We start from the raw sequence: 27913 nt of genomic DNA, 5'->3' as shown, positions 1-27913 counted from the left end.
AATAAGAGTTGTCGCCATTCGAAAACCCGGTCAACCCGCGTCAAATTATAACTCGTCGCGATGCTGACCTGTTTACGGAAATTGTGGGAGAAAATGATTCTTTTTCGTCTAGACAAATTGGTCGAGTCGAATGCTTTACTTTCAGATACGCAATTTGCATTTCGGAACGAAATTCAACTGGCCTATGCACAAAAACAGCAAATGGGTTCAGTTTTCTTGGACATTAAGGGGGCTTTCGATTCTGTTTGTATCGATGTCCTGTCGGATAAACTCCACGATAGTGGGTTTTCACCAATTATGAACAACTATTTGAGCAATTTGTTGTCAGAGCAATATTAGAAATTCAATTCGTATTCTCCTTAGAATTCCCATCGTATTTCCTCAGAATTCTTAAAACAAAAATCCATCACAGAATAGCTTTGAAACTCTTCTCAGAATTCCTTTGAGATTGAACCCTCAAAATTCGATTCCATTGGAATTCTTTTCGGAATTTAGCTTGAACTCTTTAGAATTCTCTTGGAAATATCTTCAGAAATAACCCCAGAATTCTTTTAGAACTTTGAGACCATCTTTGGAGTTCACGGGATTTTCATGGAATTTTCAGCAGAGCTCTTTTAACCAAAATTTCAGAACTAATTAGAATTGGACCTAGAATCTTCATCCAATCATCATAGAATTATTCTCAGAACTCTCGTTAAAATGCACTCTCAATTGAATTGGAATTATTTCCAAAATTGTTCGGAGTTGAATTTTGCGTCTCTAATAATTTAAACAATAACAGAGCACTTAATTTTACATGAGACTTTCGTAGTCTGTACTTTGGTATTCTTCTCTGATATATCTTGGTGTCATCCCTAGAAACCTTTAAAATTCTCTTAAAATTTACTTTGAATTCTTTAAAATTCTTAATCATCCTTGAAAGACTTTTATTTACGATCACCGCCTTCGACTAAGTCGCACAGACTGAACTACTTAATACTATTTTCTAGACTTAATTCCTAATCCTATGTGAAAATACAGTTTTGGACATGTTAAAATCGAATTTGTCGTCAACTTCATTAAAAGCCCGGAGACACGAATCAAGTGGATTGTGATGCCCATAGTTCGTCCTGTGGTACGGAATTGCCAGTAGAGGTGAACTTCGGAAGCGACGTGGAGGAATGTTGATCGGTATCTGCTCAAGAAGTGCAGGACAGTCAATACCTCCTGTGATGACATCAAACACGAACATACGCTGCATTTTAATTCGCCTCGATGACAGACTTTCTAAGTTGATCAATCGGCATCGGTCGGGGTAAGAAGGAAGATTTACTGGGTCATTCCAGGGAAGCTGGCGTAGAGTGAATCGTATGAATTTCCTCTGCACACGCTCAATTGCTAAGATCTGCGTCGCGTAGAATGGTGTCCATACAGGAGCAGCATACTCCAGGATACTTCGCACTAACGAACAATATAAAGTTTTGATGGCGTACACATGAGTAAAATCTGAAGCATGTCGACGAATAAATCCGAGTGCAGAAAATGCTTTGGCGCTTATAATAGCTACATGTTCGTTAAACTTCAATTTTGAATCAATAGTAACGCCCAGATCACAAATCGATAGAACTCGCTCCAGTATGACGGATTCCATTTTAAATTTATGGACAATGGGCCTGGTGCGTCGCGTAAACGAAATAACTTTGCATTTGTCCCTGTTCACGCGTATTCCATTATTGCTACACCAAACGAGCATAACGTTTATGTCCTCTTGCAACGCCATGCAGTATTCTGAAGAAGTGATGACACGATAAATTTTCAAGTCGTCGGCAAAAGAAAGGTTAAAAGAAGAGAGCAGCATACACAAGTCATTTACGAAGATATTGAAGATCAGCGGCCCAAGAACGCTTCCTTGGGGTACACCGGACGTGATGTTGAACGGCTGGGATTGTGCCGCATTCACTACAACACAACCGGTTCTGTCCGACAGGTACGAGAACAACCACTGCGTTATCCATTCCGGAAACCCCATGTGTACCATTTTGTCTATGACCAAGATATGTGGTACAGTGTCGAAGGCCTTGGCGAAATCTATATAAATCCAATCAACTTGTTGTCCATGTTCAACTTCGCGAGACAAGGTGTTGACGTAACACATCAGATTTGTAGTCGTGGAGCGTTGTTTCATGAAACCATTGTTGGCTGCCGGAGATTAATGAAGATACGGCGTTATACAGAACGTTATGCACCAGTTTTTCGAAAATTTTGCTCAAGCAACACAAGACAGAAACACCTCGATAGTTCGTGACTCGATTACAGTTGCCGGATTTGTAGATTGGAATGATAGAAGCTGATTTCCAAGCCACTGGGAACATCCTGTCATGCAGCGAACGGTTGAATAGAGATGTTATGGGAGATGCAAGTGCGGTGGAGCAATTCTTCAGCAGCAAGGGTGGTATACCGTCCATTCCAGGTCCTTTATCAACGTCGAGTTCTTCAATGGCTTTCACCACTTCGACAACGGAAAACTGAACGTCGGGTAGATTATGTCTGGTGAAGCAATATGGGCAAAGCGGTTGAAGCGAGGAACAGGCGATGATTTGCTAAATACACTCTCCAAGAACTTGGCGAATAGGCTTGCTGCTTCCGAATTAGAGCTAGCGATGGTTTCGTCGTATTTAACGTTAGTTGGAATGCGAGTAGTCGATTTTTGGCTTCTGACAAAATTCCAGAAACATTTGCTTGACATCTGATTGAATCTTAGCCATGTAACTTTCATACGTGGAAAAAAGAAGTGCCTTGTACGTTGTTTCCACTTCCTGAAGGTTATTTCGCTCACTATCGGACTTCATCAGAAAGAAACGGCTGCGTGCTTTCCTGAGGACGTTTCGTAGATGACGTAGTTCAGAGGTCCACCATGGCTTGTTGTAGACTGAAGATGCTCGTTGTCTCTTTTGAGGTACTTGGTCACTAAGAACTTCGTAAAGTTTATCATAGAAAGCTGATACAGACTCGTCCAATGATTCCCGTCACAGTAGAGCATCCCATTCGATGTTTGAGAGCACGTCATCCAAACGACCAAAATCACACGACTGAAAATTAAAGTTGAATCTCACATCCCCATCGTCCGTTGTGATTGTGCCATTACAGCTTTCGTCAAGAAGCAAGATAAATGGTGCGTGATGGTCGTCAATTGGTAAAAGTGGAGTTGAGGGTACAATGAGGTCAAAGTACTCCGGTAGATTGACAAACACAAGATCGAGGAGTCTGCCATTAGTATTCACAACATCGTTGACCTGACGCAAACCAGAGGCATATTTTCTGTGAGGCAACGTTCTATTTCTGAGGAAACGTTTGACGGGATAAAGCCGTTCACGTCATCGTCTGATTGCCACCGTAAACTTGGAAGATTGTAGTCTCCTAGTGTCAGAATCACATCAGCTGTTGTCGAGTTTTCCGAAATTAGCTGCACTGCGTTCACATGAGCGTAATACAGGTCGAGGGACGAATTGGGATCACCGGTAGTGAACGGATAACCCTTCGATGCACGAAAAAAACACTTAACGAGTAATTATTATCTCGAAAAACATTAACTACGAATGAAAAGTTCAAGACGTAAACAAAAACCGAATACCGACGGTTGAGACGTGTTGCCAGTTTTTTGAAAAGTTATCGCAGACAAATACCTTTGGAAAGTTTCCAAGGTTTACAATTTATTTTCTGGGAAAGGAGACATATTTTCCCCGATTTTTAATCGAAATTGAAGGTATTTCCCAATAGTTTTCCTGGTGTTCTAAAGTTTTGCGGTTCACTGGTCACCCTGGTTAAAATTTTCAATTTTTTAACAGATAGGGTATACGTCCCTAACCTCGGTCTAATATGCAGCCATCGATGACGTTTTTAATCATAACTCATCAATGAATTTACCTGCAAACGATATTCTACTGCTAAATGGTATGCTTAGATATGCTTATCATGTCGTTTGCTATCAGAAACCACGAAAAGTTGAAAAACTTACTTTTTTTAAGACAATAACTCACGAGGGAAATGTATGTAATATGGGTCTATTGTCCCCAAATTGGGTCTATTTATGGATGCAACTTCGTCCTATCTTGTTTGATCCTCAAAAAAACGCTCTTGGTAACGTTTTCTGATGTATTTTTTTTATCACTATCACTGTTAACTTAATGCTCTTCATTCCTCAAAACATTTCTTAGAGAAAATTTTACGAAAACTACATTAAATCACTCAATTTAAAAATTAAAAATTAAAAATTTCGCTTATCGTCTTTTGACCGCAGAATATCTAAATCAGAACATTGTGATGTTCATTATACAGGTTTGGCAGAAAAAATCTCCCTTCCTGTTCGTTCCTTATCATCCAAATGCAAAACAACATTGTTGACGTTACTCTTATTGCTATATGCTGTCAAATGAATTTCATGGGCCATAGTTAGGAACATAGAAAAGAAATGTGTCCCTAAAGTTGGGTCCATGTTTTACTTGTGAAAACGTTGTTAAACAATTAAAATAAACATAAAATATTCAAACAGCAACTGTAAGTTTTACGTCTAGTGTGTATTATCAGGTAATTCCAATCAATAAATGCCATAATCAGGCCATTTGATGATCGTCAGTCAACCTTCCCATCTTAACCTTATAAGTCATGGCGGCTAAAAACTCCGAACATTGTGATATTCTCAACCAGTTTTATTACTTACGAGAGCTGGAAATGTATTGAAATGTTGTGATATAAATTGATTTGTGTGTGGTACACATTAATCAACCATCAGTGATCATTATTTTCCTTATTTTTTGTGTAATATTCCTTAATTAATTATTTATTTGCGTGATAGGCCGAATGAAAGGACTAGACCCACATTACATACCGTAACCCTATGTTTATTTTGTTTCAACTACTATAGACTTTATCAGTGCCAAGTGCTCAACTTAAACATTTTGTTGGTATTTTTAAATTTCACATAGGTATTAGAATCGATTTTCACACGTCTTTTCGTCTGCGCCCGATAGCCATCCACACAAGCTATCTCACCTGTATAAAACATTCTTAATCGATAGAACTCGGCGCGATCTGGCTCGACAGTTTGATTACGACATCGTAGAATCAAATTGAATATGAAAAATCGACCCGGCAAGATGAAATTTGCTGATGTCTGTATGTGCGTATGTGGACGCGTTTCATCTAGGCAAGCTTTTTTCGAGATGGCTCATCCGATCATTATGGTTGATATCTCGTTTGAAAGGCCCCATTGATCGCTATTGATTTTTTTCTCGATTTGACTTCCGGTTTCGGAGATATATAGGGCAGAATGATTTTAGTTAACGATTTTTTAAAAATCAACGGTACGCTTTATCACCATGATTTTTTTAACAGTAGAAAGATTTCATCCATATCTACTTGGGAAAAAAAATTGCCGATCTGACTTCCGGTTCCGGAAATTTACAGGATATAATGATTTTAGTTAACGATTTTTTTACAAATCAACGGTACATTCCATCAACGTGAAATTTGCAGCAGTGGAAAGACCTCAAAATGTTTGCTTTCCAGCACAAACTTGGTTTATTGCCGAGAGGTAAAATCTGAAAATCGTTTTTTTTTTTTGCTATTTGGCGTGAATTTTCCCAGCAGCGCTTTTTTTGATGAAAAAGTAACGATTACTAAGTCCAATAAAACGTTCTTTATGCAGAAAATCTGCCTGTAAATAAGGGCCCCAAAACGATTAAGCACATGAGGCGTACACTTCTGTAGAATTATCAAACGAATATAAAAGCCTTCCCTTTGTTCGAGCTCTGCGTTTCAGATGTGACATCCCAGTCGATTATTCGATAACAAAGAAGATCGATAGCATTTTTTTTGCACAAGCCAACATTTTTTTTTGATTCCATTCTGCTCCGAGTAACAGCAAAATAACGTCTGTAGGGAAAAGGAAATAACAGACCCACGTATATTCAACCGATATATTTCCGTGGTAGCAAAATCGAAGAATAATGATCACACACAAAAAGCCGTTGTCGATTTCGTTTGTGCAAAGGCGTTTTTCGAACGGATATTGATGAACAAGGTTGGTTTAGAGTTCAAATTCACCTCATCATGATTCAGTGGGGGATCTGAACGATAACTTTCACTTTCACACAGGGAAAAATCAATACGTCTTCTTCGTGCCACGATGGTTGCCCCCTGTCATCTAACGTAGCTATCCCTCATCCTTCACGAGCGCAACAAGAGATAACAAGGGTAATCTATGTCCAACCGCAGATCCCAACCCCCCCGTCGTGTCTTGATGAATTTTACATTAACTGTGCGTGTTTTTGGAGTGGACCTGTCAGGAATCCAGCCACAAAGTGGATTGCTCCCACCCACAGACACACGAGCTATTACTATCTAATGATGACACCGAAAATCCCGGGGAAAAAATGATTACCTCGCTACATCCATATCAGCTGAGGGCAAGCAAAGTAAAAATTGGTAAAAAAATTTGAAAACAGGTTTGAACAGAAAACTGTGCCACGGCCATTTAAGGCTTCCGAAATTAAGGCAATAATCACCGACATTCGATAACAACAATGTTGCTCCCCAATCAGTGCATATTCGTGGTCGAAAGACTCCTTGAGACTACGCTGAGACACAGCGTTACTGCTACTTTCACGTCGTCTGGTGACCTCGATTTAAGTGGGAGCGAATCTCAAAGTACGCCACATTCATAAACAGAGTCGAAGAAAGGGTCAACAGCAACCGGCGGCATCGCTTCTCTGAGCATCGAATTTGTCTGAGTCAAACCGGAATACGCAATGTGGGTAGAAGACACACAGACGTTCGCGAACGAACGAGCAAGACCTTCAACAGATCTCAAAAGCCTCAAAATTACCCTTAATTGTTTCGTGTTCCTGGTTCCCTTGGAACCAGCACCGCGCGCAGCGTATTTTTGTAAATTGCAATGCGTTCCATTTTGATCTTGCTCAAATTGGCGGTAGATGTGAGTGAATTAAATCGCGCAGAGCCGCACTTGGAGTGAAACCTTTTTGTTCGGAACACGAATATTGCAAATTGCAAGATAGCACCTACCTGCTGCAGGATCGGTCGAATGTACTTGAGCGGCAGCGGCGAAAATTTGTTCTGCTTCAGGAAGTCGTACAGGTTCTGCTCCAGCATCTCAAACACCAGGCAGGTGTGGTTCTTGTGCTGGAAGCACTCCAGCGCCCGCACAAAGTTGAACTCGTCGGCATTCTCCTGGCTGAGCCGGGACAGGATCGATACCTCGATCTGACCCTGCCGCGCGTACGACGGGTGGTTCTTGAGGATCTTGATGGCGACGATGTCGCTTGTGCCCTTCTTCCAGCATTTTACCACCTGCCCGAACGTGCCCCGGCCGAGGAACTCTAGCACCTGGAAGAAGAAAAAGAAGAAGACGGAAAAGAGAGGTGTTAGTTGAGTATTTATTTGCACTCAACGGGATCGGGTTGAAGTGTTTGCGTGTGACACCAATCTTGGGAATGTGTATGGCTAATCGATACGGTCAACTCTTCAGGTTTGTTTGGTCTAGTGATTGTCTGTTTGCTCTATCAACAACTGGTAGGCAGTAAATAGCGGGAGAATCTTCGAAAGGTGTAGCTCTTGAGCTTCTTATTCTGCTTACTGAAGTACTGCAGACAAATTGGCTTCTTCTTCGATTATTACGTTCTTTACTGACACTAGAAAGCCTTCCATTGAATAGCTAAAACCCTTTGTCTGAACCTGGGGGTCGATTTGGCCCCAGGGCACATTGACAGACTCAAACTTTCTTATTTGGCAATGAATTTGTTTTGTTTTATTTCGTGATTAGGTGTGTCCGGTTTGAATCTGTAATGCTAGATGAAATCTGCTGCATTTTTGCCTCTGTTTGGGACATAAGCCCACCGCGACCAGTAATTTGATCTATTGTAGTGTCCTTAGTTAAGTAGGTTAGTATTAGGTTTTGATACAGTGCCTTCATTGCAAGGATTCTAATTGAAAGGTCACCGCTATTTATACCCTTCGAAGAATGAGAGCACCCTCCAAAGGCACGCCCCTTTGTCAGTCAAAATTGGATTCCTTAGCAAAAAAAATAAACAATGACTTCGAAAATGACCATGCATCAGAACCCAAGTATTAACCACTTCAAACTAGGGAACAACGAATAGAAGATTAGGAATCACATAGATGAAGAATAACTAACTCATTTTTTTACTTGTTTCAAAATCAGGCCCAGGAAACTCGAAGACTTATCACAATTAACATCAATCACATAGAAAGTTACAAGACACATCTTAGTCCTTGTTACTTTTCATGCCTTGTTTATAGTGACAAGACTCGGCTTTGTCCACCGAGGATGATCTTGAAATGAGGAAAAAATGAGTAAGTTAGTCTTCAACTATGTGACTCCTAATCTTATATTCGTTGTTCCTTAGTTTTAAGTGCTTAAGGCTAGGGTTCTGATGCATGGTCATTATCGGTGTCATTCCTAAATTTTGTTGCTAAAGAATCAAATTTTGACTAAAAAAAGAGGCACGCCTTTGGAGGGTGTTTCAACACTCCAAAGGGTATAAATAGTGGGACCTTTCAATTAAAATCGATTCCTTGCGATGAAGGCAAGAATGACAACTGTATCAAAACCGAATACTTCATCATTTCTCAATAGTGATGGAGTAATATGACATTCACTAAACTAAGGAAACGGGATATACTACAATAGATCAAATTACTGGTCGCTATGGAACAGAACAGAAAAAAAAAGAACTAGGCTGCGTTCCTTTGGTTACAGTAAAATCCTGTTCCCCTAGCTTGAAGTAGTCAGGATTAAGAACCGCAGGACTGGTAGTGATCAATGCTGCCAAAAATGGTGATTTTAGTGATGATGGAATAAGTGACTAAATAGTGACTTAGGCAACCCAAGTAACATTTTAAGTTTTATGAAATACTACAAAGCTACTATAAAACAACATTCATAAAACTCTGATCAAGACTGCTTTGCCATTGATGTATCCACCAAAACCTCATTGATGCTAGAATCTGTCTAGTTGGCCCACCCTGGAGAAGGTTCTGAAAGGTGTATTTTCGAAGCTCTTCAAGATTAATTTACTGCAAAATGGTTGTACGATAAACGCATTGAAATCCATTTAAAAACCGTATTTAAGCTACAATAAAAGCTATTTGGCAACAATTAAAAGCATCATCCGAGCCATTTACCCTAGCCACTTGCTAAATTCACTAGAAAAACAACAATCAAGATAAAAAAACGATTCATCAATACCATCCGATAATATCAACATAAATAAAAATAAAAATTGATCGTTTAAAAATCCTGCAGAATTTCCAAAATTATAAAATAGTACTCATGAAGTGGCCTAGTTTTAGGTGCCATATAAAATTTGATGTGAAATATACGAGAAAACATCGAAAAATTTGAGACCGCACACGGAAAACATCGATTTTACTAATTATTTTACATTAAGAAAATTAAATATATTCTTCAGATCGATCATTAAGCTTAGCTGGGATTTTTGTTTCTCATGATTTTTGCATTCTAAATATTTATCATTGCTAAATTAACTAAATTAAAGTTATATCCAAGGAAATATAGATTGAAAATCGAGGATTGTAAAAAACAAACAAAATAATTGTATTATGGCGGAGGCATAAAAATTGATTTTCATGGGCCATTTGTGTCAAAGTTATTTTGCTTTCAAGAAATCCTTAACGAATTCATGAGGTTTTGAATTGGCTTTTATGAAGAAAACTTGTAGACTGTATTGTATTAGCTAAAGCCATTTTGTTTTATCTCAATCCGTTCAAATTTATGGCAGCATTTATGGCGGCAATGTTGCCTACAAAATGTTAAACGTCAAAGTTTGTTTATCTTTCGATAGTTGCGCTGTACGATTCAGCGTTCTTCCAGGCGATTCTCTCCCGATGGCTTGGAAGCAGTTACTCAGAAAGTGTTCACAACATTTAGCACAGCTGTAACCTCGATCATTCCCGAAAAGATCCCCTTCTTCCGGATGGTTCTGGAAGTGTACCATCCAACGATGCAAGAATGTACGGTTGAATGAATGTTTTCCAAGTGATGACCCTTTCGCCGAATAAAATCGCAGCTATGGATCGGAAACCAACTAGTGTCCGCTAACTGACAGTTTCAGTGGTTTGCTGTCGGTGCTGACGCAAGTTATTCCGATCTTCATGTATTCGCAAGGTCTGGAGAAGACTGGTCTGTTTTCAGACCGTTTTGACAATGTTTTATGGATTTGAGGACCACGCTCACTTCACTCTTCTCCACCAGATGCTGAAGTCGTTGATGGTACCCGTTCCGTCGGCTGTGCTGTTTCTTCTAAAGAACTAAATTGTACTGAAATCGACTTCCCTTCGGTCGTTAGCATCGCTTGAATTTTTCTTTCAACTTCGCTTATCTTTTGAGATATCCTTGACATAAATTTGGTTTTTATTCACTATGAGGATCCATCCACATCCATCCTTAAAGTTCAATTTATAAACAGAGGAGATTTTATGATACACTTTTAAAAGTCTAAAAGGCAACAATATATGCCTTTTGCTCTCATTTAAAACCTAATGGTTTTATGATTATTTTTAAAATGATAGAACAGGTTTATAGAGTATTTTATCAAGACAAACATAAAAAATTGCTAATGAAGTTTTTGATTGATTTATAGAACAGTTTTATGGTGGGATTGAGAACTACTTTAAATTTAATTTTTAACACAAAACAGTTTTTGACTTCTCGCCTGACTGAGAAAGGTTTTTAAAACAGGGAAAAGGTGAACTACTAAGCAGGAACGTTTTACACTGTGAAATGCTATATTTAAACTAAATGGATTATTCATTGCCATTATAAAACCATCATAAATCAGAGTGTATGCCAAATGGTTGCAGAATTGTTACTTGGGAATGCTGTTGTGTTTTATATGGACTGTTCTAATTTGAAACTAGAACAGAAACGCACCCATCGCAATGCTGAGTAACAGTTCCGTTATTCGAACACCAATTTTGCACCAATTTGACTATTCTGTTTTATTTATGAGCAGGTTTCAAACACCAATGGAACTCTGTTTCAAATTTCTCTTATTTGATACCAGGATGCTTAGAAATTATTCCAACGACCTTCAGGTGTTCTAAGATCTCCATGAAGTCCTCTTGATATTTGTTCAAGACTTCAGGATGATCAGGCATTATTCTAAAGATCTTCAACTATCCATCGATTCAAATCATTTTGTTCGATGTTCTCTCATGATACCAGGTTGCTCAGAAATTACTCCGTAGACCATCAAGAGATTAGAGATCTTCATGATAACCTTAGTTTTTTTTTTTTTGGGTTGAGTTAAACTACATATCTTTTTCTAAACCGGTATAATATGCTTTATAAAGCCAACTACCTTTCCAGGATTTGCAGATCAAATTTTACTAGTCAGCTAATACTTTCAAGAAATTAAGATCTACGCTTGTGTAATGCACCACAACTGCAGAGCAGATGTTCCGAGGTTTCACGTTCCAAATTACAGAAACGACAGACATCACTTTGAACCCGACCAATGTTCTTCATGTGATATCTACTAGAACAGTGCCCAGTTACTAGGCCAGTGTATATACTAAGAACTCTTTTATTGAGCTCTAAGAGCTTTTTGGTGTATGTTATATTAGGAGTTATAAATCTTTTCGACTGGTTTCAGCTTGTGACACTCGTCCAATTGGCATCAGTTCCATTTTTACCGAACAGTATGATATTCCACAGTATAGTTCTGGGCCAAAAAAAAACTGTGAATTGGAACCTAACTTTGCTAGGTTCCCCCTTTCATTCCCTTCAATGCCACAGTAGTGTCCAGGAATCCAATATAAGTTTACTGAGTTCTGTTGGCACAGTTGCCGAAGCGAGAGAATACAGTCCCAGACGATCTTTGATGTACATTTGTAAGCACTTAGTGCTTTCAGCTCTGCTTGACTATCAGAAAAAATACAACTATTTCATTTTTAATTTTCATTTTCATTTTGCAGCGTTTGGTGGGGCAATGGGAGCGCAAGTCAATCCAAAGCCGAGGATAAAGGACGGGTAGTGGCTGAATAGTCCATGGGAAAAGGAAGGGATTAAAGAGGCCGGTTATTGGGGGTTTTGAGGAAATGACACATAGTGATGCTAAATGTAAAGAAACCGACAATCCATCTCCCACTGATTCATTCTTTCACACATATACCAAATTGATATTTTAAAGCAATAATCAAAATAAACAGACAATACATGAAAAGGCTAGTTGCCAGTTGCTTTAAAGGTTAGTTGCCTCCCTAAGCGAACCCTTCGCATCCTAACTCTTCTGTTAATCCACTTAATGCTACTAGGCTGTCTAAATTTTCTTATTTAAGTTCGTTTGATGATTATGATATCTCTAGTCTAATTTAATTAATAATTGAAATCTCTAATCTACCTACCATACTTTATTAAGTACCTGCACTTGTGAATGTAATCTAAAATTTAACGTATTTCAAGTTGTTTTTGACTTTAACCTATATTTAATATACATTAGTTCGTCCCAGGTGACACCTTCAAGTGACTAAAATGCTTCACTTTGAAGTTAGTTTCCTAGCTGATTTTTAAATTACATAGGGTATATGCTTCAACTACGCTCACACGTTTCCACTATGTCGCACCACAAAAATACGTGTGGTTATGTCACAATAGAAGCCCGCTACAGTGGAAATCCCGAGCCATAGTTCAAACACTTATCCCAAATCAAAATGAAGCACATATAAGATTAGTTGCAATACCATGTACAAAAATGGTGCTTAACATTGTTCCCTGAGTAATACCTCAATGGAAACAACAACGAAAGCTTGTCAGGCAAGTAGAAGGAGCACTGTTGGGCACTTTCTGAAATATTTCAATAGTATAATTCCCTTGCAAACCCAAATAAATCTATCAACGTCAGTGCCTATACGTAAGCGTACTACGACGCGGCTTTCAAATAAAGGAGTAACAAGTGTGATACTATCACTTCAGGCTAGAACTTTGGTTCTCTTATGCAATGGTTCATCAGAGAGGGGAAGCTCAGTAATCCTCATCGCATGCTCATGACGCTATTCTGTCACGGCATGAGCCAACGATGCCGGACCTAAACCAACCGTCTCCAACGCTCCACTATGAAGCATAAGATTAGGCCCGCCCACCAACGTCCAGTTTAAAAAACTAGCCAAGGGGAGGGAGAAAAAATACAACTATTTCCACATCTGTATTTCCTCCTCAGACAAACATGTACACATTCAAGTATGGTTACAATTTCCGCTTGAAACACTGTTGGAAAATGTCCCATCGCGACTGAAATATTTGTCCCGGGGCCAGAGATTCCTGCACCTGTTCGTATTCCAATTTTTGATCCATCTGTGAAAAATATGATTGAGCCTTGACGAACGTTAGGACCACCAGTTTCCCAATCCGAACGTGCCGTTTCACATGCGCTGAAGGGAATTTCATAGTTTCATGCAGTCTCCATTCATACTCATCACTGGTCCTCTTTGGAAATATTGTAAGATGCTTAGATGACCAACAAGATCACCTGGAATGACTTTTTTTAGATCATTTGAGCCTTAGAGCACTTCTTTCAGCTTCTAGTTGCACATGTTTATGCAAGGGCAGCAGATTGAGGATTGGTTCTAATGCTTTTGATGGGTGCTACGCACCCGTTATTTCAATGCATGCTAAACGTTGAAGTTTTGCTCTGTGCAGTAGCCTCTTTCGATTTTGACCACCACACTAACGAAGTATACGCTACTTTCGGACGTGATGTTTTGTAGCACCAATTCAACTTGGCGTCCAAAATAACTCCTAGGTATTTGACCTGTTCACTAAGATGGATCTGCTCTCCTCCAAGATTGATTTCTTTTAGGTTAATCATCCTTTTTCTAGTAAAGGAGATGATTAAGACTTTTGATGGATTAATACTTAGGCCCTCTTTAATGCACCAAAACTGGGTAAACTCTAGGGCTTCTTGCATTCTTTCAGAAATGATAACGTCAAACTTTCCTCTTACTGTAATGACTATGTCATCCGCAAAGCCCACAACTTCGAAACCCTTTTGCTTCCAGGATTTTTAGAAGATCATCTACAACTTAAGACCACAGCAGTGGTGAGAGAACTCCTCCTTGAGGACAACCTTTAGTTGCCTTTACTGTTATAGATGAGCTACCCAGCCCAGAAGTGAATTCCTTTTTTGCAAGCATAGTCTGAACCCAGTAGATTATGCGCCTATCGAATTTCCTTGCCTTCATGGCGTAAACCATAGAGGAATAGGATGCGTTATCACCTTAGGTTACTTTTTCAAGACTTCAGATTGATCAGCTATAATTCTGAAAATATTAAACTATCCAACAATCTAAATCATATCTCTCAGATGTTTTCTCATATTATACTATGCAGCTCAGAAATTATTCCAAAGACCTTCATGTGTTTTAAGATTCCCATTTTTCTGGATACTTTTTCAATACTTCATGTTGATCAAATACTATTCTTTCAAACGGTCCAAAAACTCAAATCACATCCCCCATATATTCACTCATGATACCACGTGACTGAACATATATTCCAAAGGCTTTCAGATGATCAGTTATTCCCAAAAACTTCTCATGATATTTTTTCAAGTCTTCAGATTGATCAAGTATTATTCTGAATACCTGAATATTAACTGTCCACCAAAATCACGTCTCTCAGATATTCACTCACGATACCAGGTTCCTCAGAAAATGTTTCAAAGACCATCACCATTAAACATCAACAATTCAAATCACATTCCTAAGATATTTTCTTATATGATAGGGTAGAGCACTGCTTTGAGTAGAAAACATCAAATAAATCCATTGTTTCAGAGTTAAAAAATCTATTATGCGTTTGGTGCGATACCACGATAAAAGCAACCGAACAAAGTCCAGTTTGGCCAGTGAATATCACTTTGAAATTTCCAGTTTTTTTTTTTTTTTTTTTTTTTTTGTTTTCTCGGTCTAATGCTTAAAAATCTCCCGATTGTTAATATTCAACAAAAAAAAAGAAATTGAACGCATTTTTATAAACGTGCTGAAAGGAATTTACTGAAAGGACAAAACAAATGATTCAAGGAGATTCCCAAGATTAGGGTTTTGACATTTGTGTAGAGTCTGAAAAAAAAACATACTTATGAGCCGTGGAGTCATAATTGTCACGCTCTGACACTTGGAAGCATTTTAAGGGTTATAACAAATTACAGAACAATCGATAGAATCTTGTGGACAAACCCTGGAATTTTTAGTAAAATTTAAAAGGATTCAAAATGTTGATTTCAAACAAATATTGAGAAGGATTCTCACACAGCTTTTGTTCAGAATTATTCTGACATGAATTCCTAGAAATTGTTAGATAAACTTGGAGGGATTTATGTGGAGAAGCATGCAAGTTCTAAATTAAATTGTCTAACACTATTGGGTCATTTGTGACTTGCCCGGGGGTGAGATTTGAACTCGTGACTTTGGCATGAGAGGTATGGAAATTAAATTGTTACTAATTTTAAAGATTTCAAAAGGATTTGCACAAAACTTTAAGTAAACTTCCTACGTGATTCTGAGGAGATTTGTATGGGGATCGTGAGGAAAACGACAGATGAATTTTAAGAATAATTCCAAGAGAATTATGATCAGAATTTAACAAGAAACAGAGGTCTAAGAGTGGCAATAATTTCATCAACACTAGTGCGAAAAATTTATCACACAACTCCAACAAAATTGATTACAAAAAAATTGCTGGTAATTAGAAAGAAATTCTTTAAAAAACTCCAAGGGGTTTCTAAATAAAATTTTGAAAGATTTCAATGGGTTTCAAGTAAATTCCAAAAAGAATTCAACGATAACGATATTACGCGGAGTGTTTTCTGGTTAATTTCAGAATAATTCTATGGTAATTCAGAGCAGAATTCCAAGTTAATTCTGGAATCCATATCAAGAGAATTTTGAACAAATAAAAATTAAAACCCCTGAAAAGAATAATTCAGTTTCGGTTTTTACAAATATTTGTATCCAAAGTCCAGAATCTTCAATATTATTTTAAGGACCATACATCTGAAATTGAAACGACAAAAATCAATTTGCAACATTGCTGAGTGATTAAATTCTAAAAACAATAAGACGGGAAACTGAAGAAAAATATGCAGCAAATAGAGCATGACATTCATTTGGTAAAGGATTACTCTTGTTTGTTCCTATGGTACGTACCAGTTATGGCTATACGTTCCAATTATGGCCTATGGAATTCCATAGGCCATAATTGGAACACACCATGATGGGAACGTATAGCCATAACTGGTACGTCTACCCTATGGTTAATTTATTTTTCCTTATTCTCTCGTCGAATTCCCGGGTTTTTCCCGGTTTGCTGGCCACCCTGGAAGTCAATGAGAACGCGTGATATGAATGTTTACACCCATTTTTTATCAAAAAATAAAGAAGCGCTCCGACCTAATCAATTTTTATCTTCATCCGATAGGCCAAAGCGAATTCAATGGTGTTTGAATGGAGTATCATTGCATTAGATCTAATTTAGAATCCGTAGGCCGAGTTTAAGGTCAAGAAGCAGTGTTCAATTGTTAACAATATCTCAAAAATTTGTTTCTCTTTAGCTAAATAAATTTAGAAGTCATCTGCAGTAAAAACATTCCATTTTGTGAAAAAAAAAATCCACTCGAAAAATAGAGGCAAAAGGGGAGTTTATTTATTTATTTATTTATTTTGTTTTTCTTCATCGGACTTAACGTGTCTAAATGAAGCCTGATGAGGAAAAGCCTAGAAAAGGCCTAAAAACCCCATATCTTTTCGAAATACATGAATCACAATAATACAATACAATACAATTACAACGAACATTAATCAAGTCTATAGCATAAAAAAAGTTATCCTCCTATGGCATAGAGTTGTCCGTGAATCAGGTAGAAGTCCTCGTCATGCAGCTTTTCAGAAGTCTGCGTTGAATACGGTGACGAAAGGTTTCCGCTGCACAGTTGAAGTCGAAAAACTCGTAAAACTCGTTGAAACGCCCAGACATGAAACGTATTGGGTCATGCAAGCTGTAGTTCGCAGCACGAGGTCCAAGATGCAGGAAACTCCTCGACCGAAGAACTCGTTCGGGTGCGTAGATTTCGAATTCAGCCAAGATTCCTGGAAAGTCGATATCACCAATAAGTACTTTCGCGGCGAACACGGCCTGACTAATTGTCCGCCTATATTCTAGTGTTTCAAGATCCAGGAGTTGACAACGATCTTCGTACGGCGGAAGGTTCACAGGCTCATTCCAAGGAAGGTGACGAAAGGCATACCGAACAAATTTCCTTTAAACAGATTCAATCCTCGCTATCCAAACTGCTTGATACGGGCACCATACTACCGAGCTGAATTCCAAGATCGATCGCACTAGAGAGCAGTATAGAGCTTTTAGACAAGCAGGATCGCGAAACTCGTCAGCGATCTTGAAAATGAACCCGAGTTGCCTGTTAGCTTTCGCAACGATGCCCGAGTAATGAAGCTTGAATGTTAAGGCGCAGTCCAGCGTGATTCCTAGGTCACGAACATTGTCCACACGTTGCAGAAGTTGGTGATTTATCGTATAGTTGAATGCCACCTGTTTTAGCTTGCGATGAAATGAGATAATATTACATTTTTGTACATTCAACGTGAGATAGTTTCTTGAGCACCACTCTTCGAAAGTATCGATTAGGTGCTGAAGCCGCAAGCAATCGGCGAAGCTACGAACAATCACATAGATCTTCACATCATCCGCGTAGAACGATCGGCAACCAGTTGGGAGGATCAGTTCGGCCTCATTCACAAAAAACGAGAATAGCAATGGTTCCAACTTGCTACCTTGAGGAACACCAAAGCTGTTTGTAAAATAGTCCGATTGCTCTGATCCGATTCTAACACAAAGTTCCCGATTGGTCAGATAGGACTTGAACAAACGAGTTAAACCCGAGGATACACCGAGTTTTTCAAGTTTAGCTAGCAGTATGGAGTGGTCAACCCGGTCGAATGCAGCCTTGAGATCTGTATACTGTATCTGTAGTTGTACTTAGTAGGCCCAAAATTAGATCTAAGCCCTACTAAGCGACTCAAAAATTATTTCATAAATATTTATGTGATCAGAGATCTCCATAAAGTACTCAGGATATCAAGTCTTCAGGTTGTTTAGGAACTATTCTGAAAATCCCAAACTGTCCATCAATTCAAATTATGTCTCTCAGATATTCTCTCAGGAAAACAGGTAACTCCTAATTTCTCCAAAGACCTTCAGGTGATCAGAGAACTTCTCTGGATATTTTTCAATACTTTTGGTGGATCAATTATTCCGAACATCTTCTACTGTCCAACAATACAAATCGCGTCTCTCAGATAGTCTCTTATGATACCAGGTTGCTCAGAAATTATTTGAAAATCCAACAAGTTCATATTCGTGCTAAAATCATCGAAGCAAACAAACTTTGCACACGCACACAGATGTAGGGATGAGTACCAAACTCCTTTTAAAACTGTGCGTTGTGCTGATCAAATTTTAGAACTGTCAAGTAGGTTGGAACAATTCTGAAACTCAACATTGTGATTGTAAAAGTGATCTAATAGAAGAAAAGAAGTCGTTCTGATGACACAGCAAATAAATGTTTGATGTTTTAGACTTATTCAATTAGTATCTCATAAACACTTATGTACGATATGAACCTTTAAAGTGAAAGATTCAATAGAAAGTTTATGACCAAACCCTTGGTATTAACCAGGGTGTTTACTACCTAGAAATAACCTAAAAAACGCTGGAAAACCGGGAATCCTTAGAAAATTTTAATTTTCCTGAAAATACCTGGAAGTCTCAGGGAATCTCATCATTACTTAGGGAATTTAATCATATCATTACTAAGGATTACTCTATGATGTTTCACGATGCCTGAGCGGGGCAAGGATGAACCCAAGGATGCCTGTGAAAGACGCGACTGGACAGTTACTCACCGACCCCACTGACCAGTTGAAACGTTGGTTTGAGCACTTTGAACGAAGTTTCAACGGTCAACCAACCATCAACATCTCGGCATGATCTGCCAAGAGTGAGGCGCGTTACTCGCGTCAACACTGAAGCTCCATCATTGCAGGAGATAGAAGCAGCCATCCGAAGTATGAAGTCCAACAAAGCCCCGGGGGTCGATCGCATATCAGCAGAGATGCTCAAAGCTGCTAAACCACGAAAACTTGTGGGGTGCTCTGAGACGCAAGGGAGTCTCTGATAAGATCGTCAACGTCATCGAAGCGCAGTACGAGGCTTTCCCATGCAGAGTGTTGCACAACGGAGCTTTGTCTGACCCGATTCGGGTAATCGCGGGTGTGAGGCAAGGATGTATATTATCACCGCTACTGTTCCTCATCGTAATCGACGAGATCATGGTTGGAGCCATTGACCGTGTACCGAACCGTGGGTTGCTGTGGCAGCCTATTACTATGGAGCATCTCAACGACTTCGATTTGGCTGATGTTGTTGCGTTATTAGCACAACGGCGCTCTGACATGCTGAGTAAGCTCAACGACCTTGTGGAACGCTCCTCTGAAGCAGGTCTAACCATCAACAAGACCAAATCGTTGGATTTCAACACGGAAAACCGTTCCAATTTCACGGTAGCTGTGCAGGCAATGGAGAAAGTCGAAAGCTTCCAATATCTTGGCAGCCAGATAGCGTCAGACGGCGACACCAAGAGCGACATAGGTGCACGGATTAAGAAGGCGAGGTCTGCTTTTGCCAGATTGCGAAATGTATTGAGAGCGAATCAGATCAGTCGACGCACCAAAATCCGAATTTTGACGTAGGACTACGTCTGTGTTTTCTATATGGGGGTACACTTTGTGAAAACCGAAAATGGAACATGTAACAAAATTGTGAAAGACTTTGAACGTTAATAACTCAGCTGCACCTAGACGAATTTCAATAATTTTATCACCAATCGATCAGAAATATTCCTACCCATCTACGTTTAAGTTGAGACTTTATCATTTTTCGAAATTTAACTATTGAAAATTGCACGAATTTCCAACTGTCTCTATGATAGTTAAAATTATCACCGAATGACTTCAAAAAGCGATTTCTCTAACACAGATTTCAAAGTTAAATTCCTTACGGTTCTTCAGTACACAACGAAAAGCTCCCCGCAAGCAGCTAGTTGTCAAGGCTGGCCTCAACCGTTGATCGGATTCAGTTCCAATCACCATGTGTGGTGGTGTTCGGTCGTCGGCATAGGCAGCAGCAGCAGCAGTTCTTTCGGCACGTGGCGTTGAACATTGTTCTCCAGTACACAACGAAAGGCTGCCTGAAAGCAACCAGCTGCAGCCCACATGAGCATCCATAGAAGGAGGAAGAAGCCGCACCGCTATTGATCGGAATCAGTAGCTCTTCGTGAGTCGCTGTGGGCCATCTATGTCAAACGCATCATACTAAAGATTATAAACAGAGAGAACCCCACTCAAATTTCTATTCGAACACAAAACACAAGCTCCTGCTGCTTGATTTATTATTTAAGCCACGTAGTCCTACGTCACCATTGCGTACAACCCCATAGGGCTGTCCCTTGTAGTTTTTAACTCGAACGTGAAGTCTGTGCTGTTATACGCCAATGAAACATGGTGTGTATCAGCGGAGAACACTCAGAAGCTGCAGGTGTTTATCAACCGATGCCTGCGGTATATAATTCGTGCCTGGTGGCCCCACAATTGGATCTCAAATTCCGAGCTTCATCGTTTGTGCCATCAGAAGCCGATAGAGACAGAAATTCGTGAACGGAAGTGGAGGTGGGTCGGCCACACACTACGACGGAGCGGAAACGAAATCTGCAAGCAAGCACTGGACTGGAATCCAGCAGGACATCGCAGCAGAGGCAGACCCAGAGGCTCGTGGCGGCGGAGCCTAAACAGGGAAATTAAGAACGTTGACCGAAATTTGACTTGGGAACAGGTCAAGGCCAAAGCTAGTAATCGCCCAGGATGGAAATCTTTCACCAAGGCCCTTTGCACCCCTGGAGGTGCGCAGGATCGTTAAGTAAGTAAGTATTACTAAGGATATTCAAAAACTGCATTTTAAAATACAAAAAATCCTCGTTATTTACATTTACAAATTGTACTTTGAAGATCCAGTGGATTAGTATTCAGTAACAATTTAAAAAAAATAAGGGTTTAACAAGTTTTTTGTTCTGGAATACGCATAATTCCCACAAATTATAAAAATTCAGAGGTTAAAATGTTTTTTTTTTGTTCTGGAAAACGCATATTTCCCACTAATTTTAAATTTGAACAAGTCTTTGAATTGCTGGACTTGAAAGTTGTAATACTTAAAAAAGTTTTCAAGAACCTGGAGTAAAATCCCTTACACAGTTTTCAAGGCTAAGGGAATTTGATTGTATTTTCTAAGGACCTCATTCTGTGCTTCTATGAAAAAAATCTTTGGGAAAAAAAACATCAAGTGCAATCTGCTTTCAAGGTAGTTCTGATGAATTTCAGATGTCATGTGAAGCCTGAGATATTTTATAGTAGAATTTCAAGAAAATCCTTGAATGTAAATTTTAATGAAATCTCATAGGAATTTCTGGAGAGCTGAACTCCTTTGGAAAATTCCAAGGTGAGGATAATTTTTTGGAGTTTGTGGGAGCAAACGAATCCGGAGCATAAGCCCTTCGAAATTTACGAAGAATACCTAGGGGGTGAGGGCTAGAAGTGTTAAAAGGAAGATTTGGATTACAATTAAATCTGAGAATAACTCCAGGAGATCTTCAAAGGAATTATGAGGAGAAATCTAAGGAATTTGTGAGGAGAAATACAAATGAATTCTTAGGAGACTTCCAATGTGAGTAGAATTCCAAGGGAAGGAGTGAGATTCGAAAGGTAATCTGAAATGAATTTAATGAAAAAAAAAGGGTTTCTTACTAATAAGATAATTGAATTCGAAGTATAGTTCTAATATTTCAATGGAATTGCGAGAAGTAATCTAAGTCTATTCTGGTGATATTTTCAAGAGATTTCACAGAAGTCAAGTGAATTTCTAGAATAATTCTATGGGACAGTCTGGAGAATACAAAGCGAATTCTGAGAAAAACTCCAAGTGAATTTTCATGAGAAATCTGCGTCCAATATGGCAATCTTCACTGCCCATAATCGCAAGTCAGTTCCATCTGTGAAAAACTGGAAATGAGAAAACGGCGTTCAAAGATTTTACAAGTTTTCTTTTTTTTTTTTTTTTATTAATTTATTTGGTAAGGCTCAACCGAATTAACTTTACAGAGCCGAGGATTCTTGGTCACTATACAATACATCTTAAAAATATAGTCAAAAGGTACAACACAATAAACACTTTATCTTCCGCTATCCAAAAAGCCTCCTCGATCAGAACTGGAGCCGCTTCCAGTAGTTTCATTGTATGGCAAATTGTTGTACGCCAACGAGGGTCAAAGCGCGTCCATTGCAGCAATGGACGCAAAACGTGGTCAGCACTCACACACTCATCACGAAACGGTTGCTTTCCAAAGTCGACGACGCATCGACCGAAAGAACTGCTGATGAAGAACAATGAGGAGGACCACACAATGGTTGCTGCCGAGAAAACAGACGATCGCGTAGCACACATCGAGAGTGGTCTGCTTTTGTCGACAGCCGAGTGAACACTTTACAAGTTTTCTGATTTGACACTTATTTTGGAGGGATAAATTTAAAAATAAACGTACAATGTGATAGAATGCATACCAGAGCTTTTCAGAAACGTGCCAAACCCACCATGCGATAAATCAATTCACATGAGATTTAAAAATAAGATCAATAAGAGTCATGATGAGTGACCAGCACATGTTGGCCACACCCGGACATATTATTCCGGGTATCCCCGGGGAAGTGGTTAATCCTTTTTAAATCAAAATTCATCAAGCGATACACCAAATCACATGAGAATGCAAAGCCATATCCATTGGCGGTCAAACTGAGTATCGTAAGAACTATATTGGCCACATCCGGACATGTTCCAGATACCCTAGGGAAATTGGACAAAATCTGTCTTGAGACAAATCTCATGATGCGATGTGTTGTCTAACATTTCTAACATATTTTTTTTCTGATGGGACCGACTTGCGGTTACTTTCCGCTGTGGGACAATTTGACTAGGTATTGTTTTTCATTTTTATTGAACAAACCACCTTTTTTCAATAGCATATCTAAAAAAAAAAACATAGAAAGATAAACTGAATAATGATGCTAGCTCAAAACTGATAAAAATGCAGATGGGACTGACTTGCGATTACCGGCAGTTCAGAACTACTTGTAAGTTCCCAAAGTTTTCTGCAGTTGATTAAACTGCCTTTCGTTCTTTTGTAGGTTGAGAAACTAGCCTGATGCTCACAATACTTCTCATCAAATTTTTCCTGAACTTTCGAACTAAAGTTTCCTCAATTTTCCTAACGATCATGGATCTTTTCTAAAGTTTTAATAATTCGGTGAGGTTCTCGAAAATTCTTTAAAATTGGTGTAATTTCTCTCATGTTAACAGACTCTGTTCTTTCCTTAAGTTCTCAAAACTTCTCTTAAGTTTTTGCAGTTCTCAATAAGCTTAATGTACTGCCTGTACGGCCGTACACTGCCTATAATCACATATCAGTCCCATATGGATTGTCGTCAATTTTAAGATAATGGTGCTATTGACTATCCATAGGCATCTACTTTCATATTGCGAGATTTTTTTTTTGTTTTTATTCGAGAGATTTTTAGCCATTGGCTAGTTCATCTCTATAAAATAGGGTGCCCCAGAAGGGGTTCTGCCTGACAATTTTGTTGCGGAGTTGGCTTACAATTCACATGTACTCAAATAGAAGCAATTAAAACAGATTCCAGTAAAAGACTAACAATACAGGCAACGAAAAAAAAAGCAATTTGGTACATCAAAGTTATGTAGGGTTCTGAAAGAGATTGGAGCTCCACCATAGGAGGGGTAATCCCCCGTCAGCCAAAAGAATGTTAAAAGGACCTAAATATTGTTGTATAGCCCAGCGTCCTTGAGGAAATAAATTACTGTCGCTAAAGTGGAAGGTTCGTCGCCCAGTATGTCTCTAATGCTGTTGGGATGTGCGTACAGCTCCCCCGTAGATGTTGGTATTCCGGACACAGGCATATGATGTGTTCCACCGATGCAGTAGCACATTCTGTGGAACTGCGTCCCACCAAAACTATGTGAGATCTTTGTATGACCTGTCCTAAGACGAGAAACCATCTGCTGGTCCTGCAGTTTCGACATGGGATTGGGATTGGCACCACTCACTCTGCTTCCCAGGCTTCCCACATTTTGCTGACTATCCTGTAGTGGCACTTCGTCGGTGTAACGGGGGCCAACTGATCCAGACCCTGCCAGGCTACCAGGCGCTAGTTGCTGGGATACCACAGTGCCCAGGGATCCAGATAAACACCGTGTTCGGTGGTATGGCCTCCACGATACCCTGTATCTAAAGTCGGGGTCTCAGATGTAAGGGCTTGTATTACGCTGTATGAATCGGATAGCACCAGTATGGGCCGGTCCGAGGGTGTTGTAACAGCAACAAAGATGGTCTTCGGCGGAAAAAAAACCGAGCATTGTGGCGGTAGGCTGCTACTCATCGGTGCTGAAATTCCGGCTACTCCAATTCCGACCCCGGCTAAAGAAAGCGATCCGTCCGTGTATATGTGGTCATGGGTTGGGTATTTCGAACCTAGCAGTTCGGCTACTGTTCTCCTCAGCGCTGCAGAGTTATCTCCAGCCTTGAACCTGCTCTTTATCCGACTCTCGATTTTTGGTGGAGGTATACGCCAACTTTTGTCTCCGTACCAGTGGACCTTGGCCATTGGTGGGGAGCTTCGAATTGGCAGACATGCGGAGGAGTCTGTTCCCCTCATCAAGGAGAAAGGTCCTGTCATTTCCGGAGGTCATTGCTGTAAAGGCAGCGTCTTTCGTTGCAATTGCTGCGGTTATATGATGGCGAAAGGGCAGAATACTCGCTGCGATGCATGCGGCATCGGCGGGCGTTGACGGAAGAAGACCGGAGACAATCCGAACGTAGGTGTTGAAAGTTGGTGCTAGTATCTGCACGAGCTTTTCGGGGGCGATGCACGCGACTATCGATGACGGCACTTGCAACCCGGAAACGAGTGTCGCGATTGTTAGACCGGTGGGGGCGAGAGATGGTGCGGATCAAGTTGATCCTGCTGCGGCAGTTGTTCTTGATCGCCTTAAAGTACTGCTCGAAGTTGAGGGACCGGTCAACAAGTACCCCCAGAATACGGACCGTCTTCTTCAGTGGTATGGGCTGGCTTTGAGCTTTGATAGGTGGCCCGCTGACACGGTACCGGGATGGACACACGTGGCACCTGACGCTTTTGGTGACCGAAAGCTGGAAATCTACCACGCTGGCCCACCTGGCTACAGCGGAGACTGCTGCCTGGGCCTTGATCCTGTTACGTGCTGGTGTTGGGCCGGTAGCTACGATAAATTTTATTGCGAGAAAAATCAACAGACTTTGCTCGTGAAAAAGTGAAAACAACACCATGTCAGTTTGTCCCATCAAACAAAGTAATCGCATGTCCCTTCCTGAAATTCAATCGTCCAAAGGTCAAGTTACAGTTCTGCTTTTTAAATCGCCACATTTTTCACTGATATTATAAAACATGCAAGCTTCATTGCAACTGATTTTAACTTGAAAAAATTTTTTCGTTGATTTGTTTTCCGTCCATCTTGTTTTCCGTGCTGAGCACCAATGCTACCGACGCAAGGGAGGCAACTCCCACACCTGGATCCTACCTATCGCCCCATCAACTCATGAACCGGGGACTAACGACTTTACTTCCCGGCGGCGCCGACTTGGATTAAACCCAGGCCTGCTGGGGTGAGAGGTAATCACGCTTACCACTACACCACCGGCGCCGCTAAAGTTATCGATTAATTCACAATGGTTTTTTTTTTAAATATTACATGGAAATTGTACTTCTTAACTTCCACTGCCATTTTCTCAGTGCCCACTTTTTCCACTGACTGATATGATATGGGATTATGAGCAGTATATTTCATTGAACTGTCCTAAATTGTTTAAGCTTCCATAAACTTACGAACTTATGTGAACACCCCAATACTTTTCTTAACATCTCTGAAATTCTCTGAAAATTGGGGAATTTCTCAAAAATTCCTGCTAATTTTTTGAAACTAATGGAACTGACCTCCCCCTGAAATTCCCCCTATTTTCGGAGATTACTAAAAAAAAATAATGCTCCCGCTGCTTGCTATTGTTCATCAAGTTCTCGGATCTTCCCTTAAGTTTCATATACTTCTATGAAGTTCACGAAATGTTTTTGAAGATCTCTGCACTTCTGTTAAGATTTCAAATTTATTTTGAAATTTCTGAAACTTCTTTAACACTCGAACACGATGCCTTCGGTAAACATGCGATGTTTAAAAAATCATAGCTCAGCCATTTATTGACCTATTTCAAATACTTTGGCACCACTTGAAACTACAGATTATAAAGATTTATTCGATATCGATAAGATTAATATAGAATAAGATTATTATTCGATATCGATAAGACAAACATTTCCAGTTTGCCGTTACATATTGTAGCATCGTGTTCAGAGTGTTAAGCTCCGGCAATTTTCTTGGAATCAAAAAACGAAATAATTAATATAGTTCTATGACTTTCACTGATGTTCTCATGATTTTTCTTAAGTTCATGGAACTGCACTTAAATTATCGATAATATGTAATTCATAATTTCTTCAATAGTCGCTTCTTAAGTATCAATCATAGAATTCTCGGAATATCCCATAATTCCACGCTCCTGGACCAGTTCCAGACCGAATAGCCAAATTTCCCTGGTTCACCCTGATATTTATCGAAGATATTTCTAATCTGATGCCAAAATTCATATGTATGTGCAAACAGAATGTCTCCACCTAATTGATAGTTCCATACGAGCCAAACAGAAACCAACCATAAGTTGTAAACCTACTGCAAACATCCCGTAAACCAGTGCATACCGGCCCGAAGCTGACCACTCCGGACAAGAACCGCACAGCAGCGGAATGCTAATAAGACCTTACCCCCATTGATGGCCTGTGTCGCTGCTATCATACGGTCATTCCGCTTCCAGTATCCACTTTTTCGTCGGTACTTTTCTCAAGATCAGCAATGGCCGTCGTCGCAACGTCGTCGTCCATTCGGTGGCCGGTCGGTCCACAACCGCAATCACCAATAATCTGTTTGTGTTTATGTGTCTTGCTTGGGAAAGGCAATCGACCTTAATATGCTTGCTTCATCGCAGAGTTATAATGCATGCATGCGTGAACGTATGAATGTAAGAAATCTTGGCAGACGCAACCGCAAGTCCTCAAGAGACGCGCTTACGACTGACGCAAAAAATAAATAAACTGAAAATGCCATAAAGTTGAATGTGTACGATAAGAGCCGTCGTCGTCGTCGGGGTGATTGAGGTCCGGTGACGATTGACAACGACGGTGTCGATTCAATTGAAACAGTCAGTCAAAACCACAGAATTTTTCAAAACACCAGAAAGGGAATTATGATGTTGTTGAAGGCTTTGCTAGTTGGGAAAGATGATATCTGGTTAAACCACTTGAAATCTAACTGTCGCAATGTGGTGCTATGCTCTGTGGTTTATGGTTTGCATGATAAACGCAAGGAACAGTATATTAAGTGCCAGCAGCGAGTATTGAGGGCAACCAGTGTTAAGTTAAGCCGTCATTAATAAAGTTCTCGATGGAGAATTGTGAACTGAATTCATTCTGTTCGGCGTCTTTCGATTGTTGCCGCTAAAAATCGTGTGCCTTACGACTTATTTGCTTCGGAGGCAGTGGTTTTCTG

General features: G+C 39.8%; 1 protein-coding gene across 2 annotated transcripts in view; it reads right to left on the bottom strand.

The window, feature by feature from the left end:
• Positions 1-27913, bottom strand: part of Hipk (Homeodomain interacting protein kinase) — a 479478-nt gene that overhangs the window by 239541 nt on the left and 212024 nt on the right. For both annotated transcript variants that reach the window (XR_010517744.1, XM_065224621.1), the window contains exon 3: positions 7060-7380. Coding sequence is in view for 1 of the 2 variants with exons in the window: in XM_065224621.1 (XP_065080693.1) it covers positions 7060-7380 (321 nt within the window). In the remaining variant the exon portion in view is untranslated. The remainder of the gene's footprint in view (positions 1-7059; positions 7381-27913) is intronic.

The sequence above is a fragment of the Ochlerotatus camptorhynchus genome, unplaced genomic scaffold (assembly GCF_037179485.1).
Source record: "Ochlerotatus camptorhynchus isolate MF236.1 unplaced genomic scaffold, CSIRO-AGI_Acam_v1.1 ptg000213l, whole genome shotgun sequence".
Classification (NCBI taxonomy): Eukaryota; Metazoa; Arthropoda; class Insecta; order Diptera; family Culicidae; genus Ochlerotatus; species Ochlerotatus camptorhynchus.
This window is presented reverse-complemented; position numbering and strand designations above follow the sequence as displayed.